The sequence below is a fragment of the Ahaetulla prasina genome, chromosome 2, assembly GCF_028640845.1.
Source record: "Ahaetulla prasina isolate Xishuangbanna chromosome 2, ASM2864084v1, whole genome shotgun sequence".
In the NCBI taxonomy this organism is placed as follows: domain Eukaryota; kingdom Metazoa; phylum Chordata; class Lepidosauria; order Squamata; family Colubridae; genus Ahaetulla; species Ahaetulla prasina.
In genome coordinates, this window is record NC_080540.1 from 238,473,825 (window position 1) to 238,494,840 (window position 21,016).

At 35.6% G+C, this 21,016-nt stretch overlaps 1 protein-coding gene across 3 annotated transcripts in view; it reads left to right on the forward strand.

The window, feature by feature from the left end:
• The window catches only part of ERCC6L2 (ERCC excision repair 6 like 2), a 76,993-nt gene extending 55,977 nt beyond the window's left edge, over window positions 1–21,016 (forward strand). For 2 of the 3 annotated variants that reach the window (XM_058168249.1, XM_058168248.1), the window contains 4 exons: window positions 687–1,857; window positions 3,244–3,398; window positions 14,466–14,653; window positions 18,363–21,016. In XM_058168249.1, the coding sequence (XP_058024232.1) occupies window positions 687–1,857; window positions 3,244–3,398; window positions 14,466–14,653; window positions 18,363–19,293 (2,445 nt within the window). In that variant the 3' untranslated portion in view covers window positions 19,294–21,016. The remainder of the gene's footprint in view (window positions 1–686; window positions 1,858–3,243; window positions 3,399–14,465; window positions 14,654–18,362) is intronic. The other variant, XM_058168250.1, reaches the window with a different exon arrangement.

Consider the following 21,016-nt stretch of genomic DNA (forward strand, 5'->3'; position numbering starts at 1 on the left):
TTAATTAAACTAAACTTCTAATACCATATGTATTAGTTACAACACTTGTTGAACAGAATAGATTTGTTTTCTTATTGAGCTACACACGCCAATCTATATATCTTTGATTTGGATAATTGTTTTGCACAAAAACAAAAAAGAAAAATTCTTGAAAGATTAGACAGTGGAAGCTATGATGAAGATTTTTCTCCTTAGTAAGTAAATAATAGGTAGCTTTTTTGTTGTTACATAGTCATCCAAGAATTTGAATATTTTCTAGGATTTTCTTTTCCACAACAGACCATACCTGCTTAATAAAAGTGCGGGCTAAATGCAGGCATAGCCAATGAACATAAGACATTCTGCCAAAGAAAATGAAAGAAGTATGATTTTGATACTGTCACATTTCTCTCCATCTCCCTGTGAAACTGCCAACATATTTCACTGTATCTCCCAAGTCTTGAAGTCATTTTTTCAGGGAGCTACATGTGAAAAGAGAAATTAGAAAAATAACCCCTCTTCATCACTGATCTACAAAACCAATCCAAGAGCTGATAGCCAGGGTAGATCTCACCTTATCTTAAAAATCATGATATGGCTTTTAAACACTGACAATTATTTTTATGACAGCAATATAGTTTTTAAGGGTTGATTATTACGAGTGATATTTAATGAAACATTTTAAACTAGTGGCTTCTTTTATACAGGAGATAGAATGCGATTATGAAGATCAAGATACAAAACCATTAGAAAATGAAGGACTTGAGTGTTCCAGTGACTTCAGTGATGAGGAGCATGAAAAAAAGTCTAAGGTCCAAGGAATAAGAAAGAGAAATTACAAAGCAAAACATGGCAAAGTTGCAGAGGGACAACTGAGTTTACTGCAGTGTGGATTTCCTAAGCTTCTAGAAAAGAAAACTAGAACAGCCAAGGATTGTGGTTGCATTGAGATTTCTGTTGGTGAAAATGCTGATCACAGATTTATAAGAGAGCAATCCAAAGGAAAGGCCCAGAATGATGGTTCTGTGAAAATTGAAGGCAGGAACATTTCAGGATGTAAGAAAACTTTGCTGTCAAAAATGAGTACAAGAGAAAGACAAGAGAAACATGGTGAAATAGTAAAGAGGGCTTATCCTGTTTTACCATTCTCTGAGGAAGAAAAGGATCAATGTAAAAACATGTATAATTCAAATAAAGATGGAAGAGTTATGGACATTGAAGACAGCTCAAGTGAAAATGATATTATCTTTCCTTCCCAATTTCCTAATGGTCAGGAATCTATTAAAAGATTTCAAGAGACAGACAAAAACCGTGACGTTTTAGCTGCAGAAAAAAGGCATTTACTTACACCATTGCAAAAACATTTGACTTCCGAGGAGAGTTATGTAAATGTTTTGCCTTTCAGTAAATTAAAACCATTTGAAAATATCCGAAAGATAACAGCTAGGAATGAAGTAAGTGATGTTAGCGACGAATCTGAAGATATTGAGATGTCCATTTCAGGAAAGCAGAAATTAACCAGTACTATGAAACAAAAACGATTCCAGAACAAGAAAATAAATAAGTCTTCTAAAACTGTTGTTCATAGAAGCAGTCAGCGTAGGAAAGGAAGCAATGCTGATTCTCAGATTATAGAGGAATATTCATCAGAAGAAGAACATTTTCCAGTTATTAAGAAGGTTAATGCTAGTGAAAAAAAACTAACAGTAAAGGGCAATAGGAGTGGAATTCAGATGATGTCCAGATTCTCACCACATCTCAATTATCCTTCTATGACATTGAGAACACAAAGTAATTCTAGCAGATGGCAGTCTTCTGTAAGCAAAGAGTCACCATCAGGCCAAGGACAAAAAATAGGATCACTGGATGGACTTTTTGGTAATTATATTTATTTCACAAAGGATTTCTTTCTTGAAAAATTACCATTTTGACTCTGGTAGACTCAGCCTTCCATCCTTCCGAGGTCGGTAAAATGAGGACTAGGATTGTTGGGAGTAATATGCTGACTCTAAACTGCTTAGAGATGGTTGTAAAGCACTGTCAAGCAGTATATAAGTCTAAGTGCTATTGCTATTTTCTTCTTTTCTATTGTTCATCTTTTACATTACATCTTCAGTTCTTCCTTAGACTTTCTCCATGAGATGATAAATTCTTTCTAAGCAGGTATTACATTTCTGTTATATTGCTTAAAAAGTAAGATGCCCAATGTCATCAACATAGTGTCTGTGTCGCTTAGGAGGGGGTCAGCTTTGCATGATTCCATTCTTTGGAGAGCAGAGAGATCAGAAGGCAATGTTGAGCCATTGGTCACTGATAACAAATTATTCGTCAAGATTTGATCTTGTTGCTAACATTATATAATTTTCACAAGAAGCTACTGGTGGAGATTTTCTAGGAATTCACAACACATTAAACATGAAGTATTTATTGTAAATATTTACATGCCGCATATTATTTACCAATGATGGCTAACCTTTTTGCCATCGTGTGCTGGCGGGGGCGGGGATAGTGGTTGTGCGCGTGTGTGCCCACACCCATAATTCTATGCATCCTGCCCCCGTGCATGTGCCCATGACCCCTCCCTTGCTCCTGACACACAATGGCCTGATAGGCCCGTTTTTCTCTGTCACCTGGCTCCAGAGCCTCTCTGTGAGTCTGGGAAGGGCGAAAACAGCCTTCCCCATCCCCCGGAGGCCTTCCGGAGGTCAGAAACAGCCTATTTACCAACTTCCGGTTGGACAGGAAGTGATGTTTTTTGCTGTCCCCAGCCTCCAGAGACTCCTAGAGAGCCCTATTAATAATGATTAGAATGCAGTATTTAACGATTATAATTAATGTTGGATCAGATGACATTATCTAATTCACTTTCAGAAAAGCTAAGCAAGTTGGATAAAGTTGGAGACACCACCCAGAAAGACTAGAGTGGAAAATTAAAAAGCAAACTACCTGAAAGAAGACACTTCTGTATTGTCCCAGAACAACAGCATGGTCATATCCATGAAATTATTATAAGTTAACCTCACTACAAGGGAAACAAAATGTTTCTCTTTACTAATGAAAGATAAAATTTACATTTTTTCAAATTGCTAAATATTTAAAGTTAGAGATTAAAATGTACCATCAGCTAACTAGGATCTTTAGAATTTCTGAATCCATAGTAATGACAATTAACCTTGAGATTTTGTCAGGAACTTAATTTTAACGGAACATCCATCTACAAGTTAGTCAATCTTAATAATTTCTGTATTCTGCTTCAATTATCAGATAATGTTGCTGAAGTTCCATATGTCCATTCAAACCAACATGTGGTTGGCCCAAGCAAAGCTGAAAATAAAATGAGTCATTGGGCAGTCCGCGATGTTTTTGAACTACAACAATTTTCCCAGCTCCCAGCAAACTTAGCAGTATGCAGAGCCAAGGTAAAGAGCTGGAACAGAGAAGTGTGTTTCTTTTGCTATTGTTGTTCTTTAACCTCAGTATTTTCCTTTTTAAACATGGCTTTTCATTGTTGACCACCGTGAGCGATCAAAGGCACAGTTACTGGAAAATGGTTCCTACAGCAGATTATTAACCAAGTGAATGTTGCTATTTCTGTACCGAGGGAGTGAGAAAATTATTATGGAGGTTTCACTGAGAAATACTTAATGGTATATGTCAGGTATGCCAAGGATATGGCGTATATCTTTTTGCTTTAGTTTTTTTAAAAAAACAACAAAAATCAGAAAAGAACCCCACATGTTTATTTCATATGTTAAATCAGAAGCTTAAATCGATAACGTTTATTTCTGTAATTTCCCCTTCTCTCCATCTTTTCATCAAAAGTACAACTTTAGGACTTGTGAGTTAAAAGGTTTGTGATTCTTACGTGATTCTTAAATTTGTATCAGTTGTCCTATTGTATAAACTTGACAAGCCTGTTATATTATATTTGGTTCCTTAGTCTACAGCTTACAGTCCTTTCCTTCAAAACCCCTTCTGTCTTCTTCATTTCTCCGCTTTCATGTCTCACTCAGACATTATATAGAGCCTGTCTACTGGCTATATTGGTAATTGCCGCATTACAAACACTGTAATGTCAATTAATTTCTTGAAGCTTCTCCCACCTGAGAAGTTGCAAACTTTATTGGAGAAAGGAGGGAAAATCAATAGGGAGATCCAGTGAAATCATGTGTCTTGAGATAAAATGAAATAATCTAGAAAAAATTATCAGCCCTTCAGTGACAGGGAAATTGGTTTTCCCTTTCCCTTTTCAAACCCTCTCCTCCCCAGCATAGATATGTGCCCCTATAGGGACTGTGAATGCTGTGAATTTCATTACATTCTGTCGTGAGGTAACAAAATTACAGGCATCTTAAAAACCCAGATTTGGAAAATGTTGTTTGAAAAGCTCTGCACTGATTAGCATTAAATGAAGCTCAAGATAGTGAAAGATCCAGAGTCTTCTTGATGTGGCCTTTGCTGACTTCAAATTAGAATTTTGGCTTTGGTTGCCTGTTACTGATCAGCTATTTTGATGGTGTCATCAGATAGCCACTTGTTCATTCTCTTTGGTTTTCGGCGTGACACATACTTTCCAGCAATTTCCATGATGTTACCTTGGATCTCTTGTCACTGTTTATTTGGGTCTTTCCCTTTTAAATTCAGAGGCTCAAACTTATTCTTAACTTCTGTTGCATACACAGGACAGATGTTGTTCACATTGAATTTTTAAAGGTTATGTCCACCTTGCACAGTTTGAGCTTCAGTTTAGCCATTGATAGCTAATGGTCTGAGCTACAATCATCATTAGGAAGTGTCTTAACAGATGCAATTGAACCTTTCCAGCGTTGTTGGTATACAAAGAAGCCTATCTAATTTCAATGTTGTCTATTTGGTGCTGCCCATGTATATAGCTGTCACTTGTGTTGTATAAGCCACATGTTCAATATGTAGAGATGATTTTCCTGGCAAAATTGCACTAGGCGATTGCTGGCTTTATAATGTTCACCTAGCTCGAAACTTGCCTACTATTCTTGCAAGTTCTCCTTGTCCTACCTTTGTATTGAAATCGCCCATAATATGTAAAAGATCCTTTTTTGGTATTTGTGCGTTGAAGCGCACTGTAAAACAGTTCAAATTCATCATTATTTGAGTCTGCAGTTGGGGAGTAGATTTGTAGTAAATATATTTACTTTGATTATATTTAATAATCAAAACCCTATGATACATGGAGATTTGCAAAAGCTATCAAAGCAGATAAAGCAAGAAGCCTTTTTTTTTTTTTTGGTTCATAGTCCAGCTCACATGCTTCTTTGGTTCCACAATCGTTATTGTGGCCTTGAGATTTTCCCTTTGTGTTGATTCCTATTTTTCCGTCTTCCTTTGTGTTCTAGTTCACTCACTTCACCAGTATGGGAAATATTTGAATCTGTGATGTAGTATTTTGAAATTGTTGTTTCATGCCAGTGGTTCTTGTTTGTCAGGCTGTAATCATGCCGGACTTAGATGAGAAGCAGCTTGCAGAATCACAGTGATTGGTAGGAATCATGTTTTGTTAAAGGAATATCTGTCTCCCACACTCCTTTCCATTTATGGAAGGAGATTCATGTCTCATGCTTTTTGTTTTTCTATATTTATCTAGTGGGAGTTCTTAACTGGAAATGAAACCTCAATCTTGGTGGAAAAAATTGCTTGGTGATTTTATTTACCATCTTTGCCTCCTACTTTAGCAAACCTAATAATCTCTTTGCAATCTTTAATTCTATATCTTTATGTGTAAGGCTAATTTTCATGTCCTCTATTTACTTCTTGATGCATTGTTTACTTCCTCTGTGAAAATGAGTGATTTTTGAAATGGATATGGCAATGAGGGAGGCTTCCAGATGGGAAATGATTGTAGTGATACATGATTTTAATCAACATCACAGAAACCACCATTACAAAGTTGTTTAATTTTAAAGAAATTTTAAGTGACTATATCCTAGTCATGGAACCAACCAGAAGGGAAGCAGTAGTAGACTGAATACCAAGCAATGCCTAGAATGTAGTGTGTGTGTAAAATGGTAAGAAAGATACATAGAGCGCTGTGAGATTTCAATTATATTTAACAGTACCACAGGAGATTAGCATAGTCAAATTTGAATTAAAATAATACTTTTAAAAAATGATGGGGACTTGTATGAGGGAATTTGAAAGGGAAAGGTTGTTTCTTTCTGAACGATCACAATTCTTTTTTAAAAAGAAACTGAAAAATGGAATATCAGGAAAGAATTATCAAGGCTAAGAATGGTTAACCAGTAATATTGAGAACTAATTGAGAAAATAAGGCTACCTAAGGAAATGATTAAATGTGATTCACAGGTTTGCACTAAAGAAATGCAGAGATATAGAGATTCATATTGCTAACCATAATGTTAAAATATCTAGAGTAGTGAACACTAGGGAAAGTAAAATGAATATTAGTAGAAAATGAGCTCATAGAGAAAACTGAATTAATTTCTGGTATCTATTTTCACTGTACAGGTAGAAAGGCAGATTTTTCCGTGTCAAAAGTGTCATTTCAGGAAATGGGTCCAAGGGCTAAAGAAACAGTTTCCAGTAATACAATTAAGAATGGAAGACATTTTCAAAAGTATTGGGAATATGAGAATATTCCATATTCTTATCATATCAATCCTTCTTGTAGATTGACAAAGTCTCTGGGTGAACTTGGTAAAAGTGGTAGGAAATTAGGACAGGCTGTTGAGGGACTAGTAGAGGGCTGCACTACAGAGAAGGGGCAAGTGACAAAATGATGGCGATTTGATATTAACATGGTTAGAAATGGACACCTACATTGGTCATTGTCATATTGACATTTCCTGACTGGAGAAGAACTTGCCAATCAAAAGAGAAACAGGATTCATGCTTCTGGATACTAAGTTTTACATTCAGAGTGAGAAGCAGCGCTTCCTTTCTGGAAGTTTAAAAGCACCTTCCTCTAAAAAAGGATCTATTATTCTCATTTTCCATTTAGGAGATCCCTGCAGATAAGAGTCGATACTTATTTTATTTATTGATTTTTATTTATTTATTTTGTCATAACAGTATATATAAGTATTAACATGAAATAACTATATAATATATAAGCATATATATGAGCATAAGTATGTAACAACTATATTAATTGGATATATTTTTTTTTTTTTTTTTTTTGTTTACATTTATACCCCGCCCTTCTCCGAAGACTCAGGGCGGCTTACAATGTATAGGGCAATAGTCTCATTCTATTTGTATATATTTACAAAGTCAACTTATTGCCCCCCCAACAATCTGGGTCCTCATTTTACCTACCTTATAAAGGATGGAAGGCTGAGTCAACCTTGGGCCGGGCTCGAACCTGCAGTAATTGCAGGCTTTGTGTTCTTAATAACAGGCCTTACCAGGCAGAGCTAAACCGGCCCTAATGAAGAGGAACAATAGGACAGGGAACGGTGGGCACGTTTGTGCTCTTATGCACGCCCCTTATAGACCTCTTAGGAATGGGGTGAGGTCAATAGTAGATAGTTTTATGTCTTGCTTTGTATGTAAAGGGAGCTAACATTAAAAATCCTAACCAAGGATAAGATGCAGAGTCTTAAAAAATCTGTAATATAATTCAAAACTACAAGGAGATGTACTGTAGATTTGCCTTGCTTGGTAGCTACCAGATTGGGACTGCAGAAACCTGGATAAGCAGTAGATGGCAAGAAAGAGAAAAGCTGTAATTTACCCAGATTTTTGGAGCTGAAATCTGGTAACCCTATATTTAGGCTCCCAAACATGAGATTATACAAAACAGAGATAGTCTTGGTTAAAAAAAGAAAAGAAAAAAATTACTTAGCCCAATATAATATCTATATGAGCAGAGAAATCATATAATTGCATTGTGCATTATAAATAATTTGTTGTTTTAATACAAGGTCACAAAATGTATACTCTGCCCCTTGGTTATATAGACCCCCTTTTTTTGTCAATTGCTTGTTTTCAACAAGTTTACTTAAAGTTTCACTGAAAAGAAATATACAAAGATACCCATTGAATTGAGGATTAATCACTATAGCAACTGAAATGTGGTGACTGAAAAGGGGATGTATTTTCCCCTCAGCTTCCTGCCAGCTGTCATATTCAACTTTTGCGGCATGAACCCAGTCCAAAATATAGACAGTGATCAGTGCTAAGAAACTATATCTGTATTTTTATAAATTGGTACAAGTATCACACTATAAAAGAAGACTTAATCCCTTGAATTGGATGACAGACACTTGGCACTCTTGACAAAGTTTGATAGAGAAATAACAGGCTGCTTTGTAGTAAAACCTGGATTAATGGTAAACCCCTCTTTATGTTATTGCAATGTAGTGTAAATGAGAGAAAAAGTCCCCTTTTTCTGTCCAGTGCAGGTCTTAAGTATTCTGCAGAATACTGTACATTAAAAAATTAGGGTTATTAAGAACTTATTGTGGCCCTTGAGTTTTGTATTACAAAGGTACTTTTTATTAGTCATATAAACAAAAGGTTTTGTTAGCTGCATTAGGTGTGAGTACTGATCATCTCTCCTGGAGTTTGGTTCAGCGAGAATGCTGAATGTGGGAGAAAAACCCACCAATTTCCATTGAAATTTTTGATTTATGACAATGAAAAAGCATGGTTTCAAAGAGAGACAGAGGAAAAAAGAAGTAACCACACAAAGCTCTCGAAAGTTTTTGTCATATAAACACGAGTTTTTTTGGAGTGTATAATAAAATAATAATTATTTATATCTATTAGGTATAAGCAATAGGTATAATTTTTTGAATTATTGTTAAACTAATTTCCATCTTCTATTATTCAAATTTTTTTATCTAAATCTCTTAGTTTAGATCTTGCTGGATAAAATTGCATATACTCACCACCAGAATGGGAAGGCAAAGTATGGTGCAAGATCCATCTTTTAAGGATATACATCTGGTGGAACAAAGGAATAGGACCTTCTCTGTGGTGTTTCCCCCCCCTTTGGAATACCATTTCCCAGTAGATAAAATTGATCCTCACCATGATAGTTTTCTGGAAGGGCCTGAAGACATAGTTTTGTCAGCAGGCCCGGGGACCTCTAGGTGATAAGGAGCTAATTAAGTGGCTGGAGTAGGAGGGAGACTGGCAGAGCCCAAGGGTAGGAGTTAAATGAGGCATCAGCTTAGAATCCTTACATAGCCACAAGAAAATGAAGTTCAACTGCCCCCTGATATCATTGACATTTGGCTAATTTTGTCCAGGTACAAACTGCTACTTTGAGAAGATTCTGGTGCATAGGCTAATAAATCAATAATTTAGAACCTTTGTGTGTGGACCTGATTTTTCATGCCTGACAGCTGGTGTGATTGTATGATTGTCACCATTGGGGAGGATGTATATGGATTGTTACATTGTGAATTTTTAATGTAAATTGCTGTACATGACTTGGGCAGCCATATAAAGTTGTTTAATAAATAATAATATGTTGCATGTAGGGAGCCATTCCTTTTTGACTTTGTTTAGACTTCTTTTGTAAATATATATAGTCTATTTCTCCATTACCATATATTCTCTATTTTTGGTTTCCCAGTTTTGTATCATTGGCCAGGTTTATTTTTTCCAATATTATGTCAAGTGAACATGCCATTAGCATATATTTCAATAAATTGTGGCACTTTTAATTTATACTGTGGAATCATTACTAATAAAAACATTTGCAGTTTTAATTCAGATTTTATTTTCCAAACTCCCAAATTTTTGATGTACCGTATATACTCGAGTATAAGCCGAGTTTTTCAGCACGTTTTTTAGATTGGAGATCTAGATTGGAGAGGTTCACTTTTAAGTTTGAATCTATTGTGTTCTCGTGTATTGTTGTGGTTGAAACTGAAGTAGTCATTGATAGGAAGTACATTGTAGCAGATAATTTTATGAGCTATGCTCAGGTCATACCAAAGGCGGCGTAGTTCTAAATTTTCTAAAGCTGGGAATCCTCCTTCCCCCTTTTGCACTTTTATTGTTTTTCGTTCAAATAAATATTCATGTTATTTTACTTGGTTCTATCTTTATTTTTTACATTGACCAGTAGCTGCCTCATTTCCCACCCTCGGCTTATACTCGAGTCAATAGTTTTTCCCAGTTTTTTGTGGTAAAATTAGGTGCCTCGGCTTATATTCGGATCGGCTTATACTCGAGTATATACGGTATTTCTTTTTCTTCAACACTTAATTAGAGTGATCCTAGAAGAGTTTTGAATCAATTCAGTGTTTCTGTTTATTACAAATTTCAGTTTGTAACATTTCTCCAAGAGGGCCAGAAGGTGACTAAAGACATCTACTTATAGGAAAACTGTGTGAAAAAAGCCAAGAGAGTGAAGTGAAAAAGGAATTGGATTTTTATTTATTTCTTACATTGTATGCTACCTCAGTCACAGAAATGACTTGAGGCTGTTTCAGTCTAGCCTCTAGGGATTCACATGAAAGGAGATCTTGATGGGTAAGGTGTTTGCATTTCTAGAAAAAAGGTAGGATATAGGTTAAAGAAATATATATATAATTAATTGATATTTGTAAAGAAAAGAAAGTATTAATTTTGTGAACAATCCAGTACAAAAAAAAAATCAGTTGTGAATGTATTTCCTAGACCCATGATGGCGAACCTGTGGCACGCATGCAAGGGATGGCACACAACGCCCTCTCTGTGGGCACGTGAGCCATCGCCCCAGTTCAGCTCTGGTGCGCATACGCCTCCCACTGGGCAGCTGGTCTTTGGATCTCTGCCACGCATGTGCGGGGTGGGGTGCATGCGGGGGGGTGTCACACAAGCATGCGCGGGGGCAGGGCATGTGCAGGGAAGCCGCACATGCATGCTCGGGGTGGCGGGGTGCATGTGGGGTACACGCACATGCATGTGAGGCACAGCGTATGCACGGGGGCTGCACGCGCATTGGACTTTGGGGGTTCGGATGCATCCGCGCTTTGGGCACACTGTTCGGAAAAGGTTAGCCATCACTGTTCTAGACAGTGGACAGGCTCAAGGAATCTCAGATGCTCAAACTTCCTCAGTTCACAGTAACAGTGAATAACAGTGGGGGAGAGAGATATTCTTTGTCACAGATACAAAGAGATATCTAACAACTCCCTCTGTTATGTATAGAATTTTTTTTACGTATAAAAGTATAGTTGAACCAAAGAGAAAATGGGAGAAAAAGGGTGGACATGACAAGGAGGCTTACCATCTCCTCAGCAGCCTCTGCTTAAGTTGGATCTCCCAGAAATCTGGTGAAAGTCCAGACAAATGGAGCAAAATAATTTATCTTCAGAAAAAAATTAACTCTGTAGAAATGGTAAAAATCTATCCATAATTTTGCATCAGATCTTGATTGATTTTTCTGTGTGGTGCTAATTAAGCTTTGTTGACTCTTGTTCTTATTTATAAATTAAGATATTAAATGTGTAACTCTGCTTTGCTTTCCAGCTTTTAGGCTGAACTAAAAAAACAAAACCCTCTATTTATTTATAAACGTCTTGATATGCTATCACTTCAAGACAAAACATTGATATCACAGCAGAAGCATCTTGTGGCCTGCCTGGCTCACTGTATATACTTTGTATATTTTCTTTTAAAAGGTAGATTTCATATATATTTTTTAAAAGTAAAGTTTGATTTTGTTTATGGCTTGTGAGATTGATTTATTTCCCCAGGGGTGGTTGAAACCTCAAGTTACAATCACCAAGCTATACAGCCTGGATTCTTCAATTATTTAACCTTCATTTTTACCTTTTAAAAACCGAAAAACAAAGCAAATTATAAGATCTGATCTCACACTGGGATTTGAGGCAGAATGCCCAGTGATGGTAGGTGGTGGCAGCAGAACTAGTCAAGCCATAATCCCCAGGCAAGAGACAAGGCCGGGAGCTTTTTGAAGAGTTGTTTTGAGATTTCCAGCTTTGTATACATGAGCTCAGCTGTTTTGCTACAGTAAGATAAACATCTAGAAATTAATTTAAACAATTTTGGAATGGCATTGACATTTAAGATGTCAAGGTCTCAAATAATTATACTTTAGCAAAGATTCAGACAGTTTGCACAACTCTCTCCCCCCCCCCCAATTTTAAACTATCAGTGTTGCTCTGAAATTTGCTGATTTTCAAGCCCTGATTAAAAAGAACATCAGCAAACATTTTCGTTCTTATATGATACAGTTTGAAAGTGTCTGGAATGTATTGAGCTTTATTTCTTGATAGTCATTTGTGAGAATTCTGTAGATGTTTTGATTGATTAGCTGCCTTTCTTTGAATGTTTGACAAATTCAAATGAATTCAGTATTCCTACATAAGAGACAGCTACTTGGTTTGTTTAGCTAGCAGGGTTTTTTTTCCCTTCCTCCTAAATACTACTTCAAGGATAATTTATGAATGCTTAAACTTATTCTGCCATTAGTATGAAATATATTCTGTTTACAATTTTATTATTTAGCCTTTGGGCAGAAACTTAACAGTTAATTTTGAGAAGAGTATTTCAAATACAAGCTTTGCAAGCACATTTAGCAATGTTTCCCCCTTCAGATCCCATCTGTAATAATTTAGTTGTACTAAGAAGTGCTGCATTAGTTTTAACAACATTTCTATTCCCTTAAAGACAAGAAAGTTTGTGGGCTTCTAGTCTACTTACAAAACCTGGTTATTGCCCCCCCCCCCACAATTTTTAAAATGTTACTTTTTTGCTTAACAGATGTGCAGGTTGGCACTATTTAATGAATAAGGCAAATAAATGAATATTCTTAGGTTTCAAAATTAAGAAAGATATGATTATTTAGTATATTTGTTTTCCATTAATTCAGCAATGATATATTAATATACTTTTAAATTCCTAAGTGGCTTATCTAACTATAGGGATGAGAAGTACTGAAGTCTAAATTGGGTTAGTGTTAACTGAAAGTAGTTGTGGTGAGTGGCTAGAAACTGGGAGAGTATGAGTTTTAGTCCCACTCTAAGCACAAAGCCAACTAGATAATCTTAGGTTACTCATCTATCTCAACCCTAAAAAGTAGGCAATGGCAAGCCACTTCTGAAATCTTGCCAAGAAAACTTGGCAAGACAGTGGCCAGGAGTCAAGTGATGTTGGACAGTGGGATAGAGGTGAGGGTGTAACTAATCTACTTTAAAGATTTTTTAGAAACTGCAGTTGGTCCAAAATATAGTAGGAAGAATATTTCTTAAGAATGGGTATTACTTTATATTTGCCAATTTTGTTTCTTTGGTTTCTTGCTAGTTACAGAGATGTTATAAAGCTGGTATTAAAATAGACCATGTTGGTCCATTTGAAATTTTAATTATGGTATATGAAAAAATGAACTTTCTTTATATGAACCCAGGGATGGGATTCAGCCAGTTTGGACAGGTTCGGGTGAACCGGATGCTAGTTTTACATCTGGTTCGCCAAACCAGTAGTTGCAAGGAGTAGCTGGCCCTGCCCGTCCCGCACCCAGGAGTCTCCAAGCGGCAGTTTTGAATGCCAGGAAGTGCAGTGCCTTCACGGAGGCTCTGGGAGGGCGAAAAACAGGCCTTCCAGAAGTCTGGAAACAGGCCTGTTTCTGCCCGGGAAGCCTGTTTTTGCCCTCCCGGAGGCTCAAGCAAAGTGTTTAGAGCCTGGGGAGGGCGAAAAACAGGCCTGGAAATGGGCCCATTTCTGGCCTCCGGAGGGTCTCCGGAGCTTGATGAAAGCCTCTGGAGCTTGGTGCAGGAAGCCGAGTAGGCCAGACTCACCATGGCCACCCCCACCCAGCAACTGGGCAGAGAACCAGTTGCTAAAATGTTTGAACCCCACCCCTGTATGGACCTGCCCAATTTCTAAAATTCTATGCTACTATCATTGAAAGAGGAAAAGGAACAGAAATGAAAAAGTGTGAAATGTTCATAGATCAATTGGACATCATTTTCTTGATACAGATTTTGAAATTGACCGTCATTCCTGTTTCATTTTCACATATCTTCATTTATGGTGATTTTAGTTTAATTTTACTTTTTTGTTTAATTCTTAAACAAAACGTTACTATTGATGTTACGTGTTAAGTTTTATTCTATTTTGGCTATTATTTACTGTTTGTATGCTTTATAGCTTGCAAAAAGCGGATATAATTGAAATATAAACACCATATAAATTGAAGTTCTCAAAACTACCTCTTTCTTTCTCTTTTTCCTTTATATGAGTGCAGGAAACAGCTCTGTTGAATTTCACTGCATAGGAACCATTAAGAGCTCATTACTGAAAGTGATCATTTTTCACAAAGCGGCTAAAGTTTTGGTGACATGTTAACATTGATTCAAAATCAATTTCTCAATAAAAACATCAAGCATCAAGATATTATGAATCCCAACATAATAAGGTCAAAATCATTTTGACCCAAAAATCTGTAAGGAAAAAGCAAGCATGTTAATGAGAAATAATGCTGAATAAAATAACTATTAAAATATTTTACTTTAAATTTGATTTAGAGAAGCAGAGAGAGTCCTGAAGATGTTTCATCAAAGAGAAAAAATGTGAAGCAGGATCATTTAACAAGTGAAACCAGCAGGCCTCCTCTCCTTTATATTACACATCCTGTACACCAGAAACAGAAGAGGGTTCACCGGTTAGGCTCAATTACCTTCCTGGTTGGAAAGACACCTAGAAAAATCCGCAGGTAAGATTACAATGTTGGATTGTAAAGTTTTAAGTAACCTCAGGTTTTCTGGGTCCTGTCTAATTGTGCTGAACAAGATTTTAAAATAAAATTAAAATTTAATAAATAAAATAAAATAAAATAAAAAGAATAAGAAATAAAATTTATTTGGAATTATTACTTATTATATTTTGCAAACTATTTAAAAATATTTGTCCTTACAATTAATAGCTTTTTGCAAATTAATGCAAGCATTGCCAGTAGTTTATATCAATTAATTTTTGGTGATTGTGGGTAACATGCAGATGCGCGGGGCTGGCTTGAATGGAATTTTAAACTCAAATTTTTAGCAATTTTAATGGGGTTTTTGGTTTTATGGTAAATTTCTTAAATTTTTCAGGCTCATTTAATAAGTTTTTAATTGATATTTTAACTTTGTATATTGTATATTGTTCTTTGTTGGTTTTATTCTGCCTGTACACCGCCCTGAGTCCTTCGGGAGAAGGGCGGTATAAAAATCAAATAAATAATAATAATGCAGCTGAAATTATTCTGTAATAGTTTAGTGTAACAAAATGTTGTGTTTAGTGAAATTCCTTCATTTCCTCACAAGTTGTTAATGATATATATTTACAGCTATAATTGTTTAATATATCTTCTCCATTGGTAATACAGGTAGTCCCCGACTTACAACAGCTCAATTAGTGACTGTTCAAAGAAATACAATATCACAAAAAAAAAGTGACTTATGACCATTTTTCACAGTTGGCAAATGACTCATATTTATGACGGTTGCAGTGTCCCGGGGTCATGTGATCCCCTTTTTCAATCTTTTGAGAAGCAAAGTCAATGGGAAAATCAGATTCACTTAACGCGTTTTACCAACTGCCATGATTCACTTAACACCTGTGACAAGAAAGGTCGTAAAAGGAGGCAAAATTCACTTAACAAATGTTTCACTTAGCAAGTGAAATTTGGGGCTCAATTGTCGTCGTAAGTCAAGGTCTACCTGTAGCTACAGAATCTTCTAACGGTAATAAACAGGAAAAAAATCCAGAGATTGAGCTGAGTGAAAAGCTTGTGTTCTAACTGAGCAATCACAATATAGATATTTAATTATAAGTATTTGATCTAACTATTGGAAAGTGACTTTTGTGAGAAGACTAGGAAATGAAACACTCTTATTTCATTTATGCTGACCTCAACAAGATTTGTAAAAAATGTCTTATGAAGTCTGCATTGGCCAAGAGTGTCACGTTTCATTTCAGAATCAGTTCATCATAGTTTTATTATTAGCTTGATCGCTCACATCCCCTTTTCATGAGATGAATTATTCCTGAAAATCTCCAAAAGAGGGTAGAAAAAGAAGCAAAATGATAGTTTAGGAATACTTTCTTTGATGTGGTCTCTGGAGATTTTCATATGGGGTAGATTAAGGTTAATGTCCTCCTACATGGAGCTTTTGTCATTTCAGAAATTCAAGTAAGGAGCGGCCTTTAGAGGCTTTGTACCTCTCGTTAGCTTACCATATCCAGGATCTGAATGCTAGACTCCAAAATTGAGGGAGATGGTCTTAGCAGTCACTGAAATCAGTAACCTAGTTAAAGAAACATATAAGCATTTGAGATCATTAGGTCTATTTATTTATTTATTTATTTATTTATTTTTATTTATTTATTAATTGCATTTGTATACCGCCCTTCTCCCGAAGGACTCAGGGCGGTTAACAGCTAATTTAAAAGATACAATAAATACACATTAAAAACAGACTAAAAATTTATATAAATAGTGGCCAAAAATATTAAAAAACTAAATAATACAAAAAACTAAAACCCCATTTAAAATTACTTAATCAGGCTAGCCCAGCTCGATGGAATAAAAGAGTCTTCAGCTCACGGCTGAAGGTCCGAAGGTCGGGAGTTGGCGAAGCCCCGGAGGCAGCTCGTTCCAGAGGGCAGGAGCCCTCACAGAGAAGGCCCTATCCCTGGGGTCTATAATGAAATACATTGCTTGCTTGGATTAGACCAATTATATTTTAAAAGCAATTTGATTTCTGCAAATTAGGGTACAAATCATACTTTATTTATAAGTATGGGACACAAATGTTGCTAAATTTACTATAATTAATTTAGTGAAAGTAGAATTATTAAAGTTACAATCAGTATAACTGTTTCAACTCCTACCCTCAAAACGACGCTATAGAGCACTGCACACCAGAACAACTAGACACAAGAACAGTTTTTTCCCGAAGGCCATCACTCTGCTAAACAAATAATTCCCTCAACACTGTCAGACGATTTACTGAATCTGCACTACTATTAATCGTTTCATAGTTCCCATCACCAATCTCTTTCCACTTATGACTGTATGACTATAACTTGTTGCTGGCAATCCTTATGATTTATATTGATATATTGATCATCAATTGTGTTGTAAATGTTGTACCTTGATGAACGTATCTTTTCTTTTATGTACACTGAGAGCATATGCACCAAGACAAATTCCTTGTGTGTCCAATCACACTTGGCCAATAAAATTCTATTCTATAAATAGTAATATAATAAAGATAGAAGGCAGGTAGAAGGAAGAAAGACATTTTACCAGACCAGAAGCTTTGACATGCTTTGTGAAACAAATTTTTTGTGGTTTGTGTTTGAAAAACTTGGCTTATGCTTCCTTGGGAAAAATTCCAGAGGTTGTGTTTACAGAAAATTAGGGAGCTTTTTCATGTGTTTTAGTAAAAGAAGAAAGATTATATATTGAGAGATGAGTAAATAAGAATTTTTGTTCAGATTGTAGAATCTGACACAATAGATATTTTTATATTTTCTTTAAAAAAACCTCTCCATTTTTTCATAGTCCTTGTTTGAAAGTTTTTTAAAGTTTTGAAATAGGAAAGAAAACTTTTTCTCTCGATCTCTTTGACAATCGCAGATGTCCATATGTCATTATTATTCAGGGGTTGAAAATTTCCATTCCCCATAAGAAAGTTATTTTTGAAAATTCCACTCCAGTTCAGATGCAACACCAAACCTCTGTGATCTGACAACTTCACAAAATTCTCCTTGTCAGATGATCCATAGTATAATGCTAGCATTTTGCTTACAACTGATGCAGATGACAGTGTTTACCTATTTGCCAAATTCATTTTGGGTTGTTTTAGGTAGTTTGCACAAACATTGCTTTAGAGTCCAAACCCCAATCTGCAAATCTAAGCAGGGACCCAACCCATTTCATCTTTTGCTTTTATTTAAACAAAATTCCAATCCAACATTTGCTGTTTCTGGATTTCAAAGCATGATTTTAAAAGAATTGTGATTTAGTAGCCATTCACAAACCCTAGCTCAACATTTAGCACTACATCTGAATAAGATTTTTTGGGGATGGGGGGGAGCAGAGGGACCAGTTAAGAAAAAGTCTTTATCTTCCCTATTTAATATTAACATCTTTCACTTGCATAATCTCACAAGCAGAAGGATAAAAAATAGTGAATGATAAATCAAAGAATTCAGACCATGCTGTTAGTTATAGCTCAAGCCCTTTCTCTTCCAAAATAACCCACTGACCTGGATGTAGTCATAACATCAGCCTTTTTATTTTGTGACAATATTTCCACTACTTAGCCCTAAACTTGGCTTTGAAAGAAGTGTCATTGATTAACCTTGATATCTGGCTATTTGGTTTCCTGCTCTTTGAGAGAATTAACTATTCTTTTCACCAATTGCTGCAGGAAGCAGTTTGAGGAGTTGGCAGATCTTTTTTATAAAGCTCCTGTGGAAGAATTTGCCAAGTACATCACTCAAACTACATCAGAAGAAAGGCAGGAAATGTTGAAAGAATTTTACAGTGCAAAGCATCCAGAGTTAAAAGATCTTTTAAAAGTTGATGTCCCAGCTTCTGTTTCAGATGGAAACAAGGAAGGCGGCAAGTATAAAACCAAGTTCAGGAAAAAACCCTCCATTTCTAACCCTGGGCAATTGAAGCCTGATCTTCCTTTAGATCCATGTGTTCCAGGTAGATCTGATGGTGAAGACAAACAATTTCAGCATAAGCTTTCTGTACAGGCTCCTGGAGGTCAAAATGGGGAAGACAAACAATTGCCAGCTGATATTCCCGAAGACAGCATTAATGGGAAAAACAGTCAGGCATCCAAAGACTTTATGGCATCTGAGTCACTAACTGATAAATCAAGAATAATTGAGGGACTGTCTGCAAGTAGTTCTAAAGGACAGCTGAATTTGAAGGGGACACTGTCGCCCAAAAAACGACTGATGTCTGACTCGGAAAGCAGACAGGCTGAAATCTGCCAGAAAAATGCTGTTGCAGACTTGCTAGGAGACACCTCTATTTTAAATGACCTCTTCACAAGTAATGAAAATAGTCCAGCCGAGATACCCAGGAGGCCCCTTAATGGGCCTGCGGAAAAAGCAGCAACTCGACCAAAAGATTTCTGGGACATGCTGAATGAAGAGAATGAGGAGTGTCTCCAAAGACTCACAGATGTGACAGCCATACAGAAACTGTGTGAAAGACCGTCTTTCACTTCTTTGTTCAAAGAGAAAGAAGAGAGTGAGAAATCACTTTGGAAGGAAAATGACAATTTCTTATGGAAAATAGATAAGAAACTTGACACAGATGATGAATCTTTTTCTGGTATTTAATCTGGAATTTAAATATTGAGGGGGAAAAAAGATAAAAATGTTCACAAACATCCTTAATGTTTTATTCCCATAACTGGCTTAATGCATTTAATTAATTAAATTAAAAAACTTAATGCATTTCAAGCTTTTTAAAAAGCTTTTTCAAAGATACCTTCCTTTCTTTTACAAAGAAAATGTATGTATTTATTTTTCAGCCATTTTCTATCTGTTTTAAGGAAGTTGCAAGAAAGAAAAAGACAAGCCTTTAAAAAGAATTGAAGAAAATTCAGAGACATTGAGTGGGTATTTTCTTCCCCATCTTCTGTTTTTTCAGTGGGAACTGGAACAAGTAGATTTGAAAAGCTGAACAGCTTTTCTGCACATTTGCAAAAGGCAAGTGAGTCACTTGATCAGTTTGAAGGGAATCAATTTTATTTCAATTTCTAATTGGCAATGCAATTTCAAAACTTTATTCAATCTGTAGATTTTATTAATTTGCTTTGTAGTCAAATCTCCACATTGAAATTTCCCTTGCCTACAAAGTATTATACTTCCTTATATGAAAAAGCAGCATCTTGAGGAGGTTAAGCAGAATCTCATTTTCTTTGCATGCAAGCTCTGAGGTTGACCACATTCCTCCCTTTCTACTTAGTTAAGTTACATGTATTTTTATCATGTATTTAGTGTGGTCAGGGCACAACAGATATTGTAGTGTTGTGTAGTGAAAAACTATACTCTTTTAAATTGTTCATGCTCTGGTGATATTTGGATCATAAGGGTTTCTTTTACATTTCTGAAGCAACTGAAAACTCAATTTGGACTACATTGAAAACAATGTAGACTTGGACTTAAAAATAAAAACAAAGTAATCTGTAAATATTTGGAAATTGTGTGGTTATATACCAATTAAATCTTGTTTAGAACAGATTCATCAAAATAATGGGACTTTTAGATTTAAATTCCAATTTTTCAGTAGGTCTTCCCTGAGCATTAATAAATTTGGATACAATTCAAAATGCTTTGAAAGTACTCAATGAATTACAGGAGATAGTTGTATACTACAATTCGGAGAATATTTGGACACAGCGAAATTCCACTGTGATGATATAAATAGCAGTACAAGACTGCCGTGGATGAATTAGTATTTCTACCTATTTGAAACTAAAATGATCATTGTATGAAGTATATGGTAATGTCCCCTTATCTGTTTTTATTTAAAAAATGAATTGCATTTTAATAAAAACTTCTTTTTTTAAAAAAGCATTTTAATATCTGAAATTATCATTATTATTTATGTGTGGGATATCTTCTTGGGCCCATAAGAACTCTGGATGTTAGAATTTAGCACAACTTAAAAAGACAAATCTTTCATTATGTTCTACTATTCATCCATTTTTTTATAATTTGAAATCTGTTAGGCTACAATGCCTCACTGAAAATCTCTCACCAACTTTGCTGAGTGGATTGTATCTTTTCACTTCAATACAAAATTTTTGCAGATCAGCAAAAATCACATTATGATATTGGCTATTTTACCTGTAAACAGTTCTGTGTCTATGTACTGTAAATTATTTTAAACATTGCCTAACTACATTTCACCAAAGCTATGTGGTTGTGACATATTATTAAAAAATGATTAGGAAACTTTAACTTGGATAATATTATTGTTAACCGTCCTTTTGAAAATACAAATATTTCTTGCTTAAAAGCATAAAAGCGTAAATTGTATGCCCCTGTGAAGTCT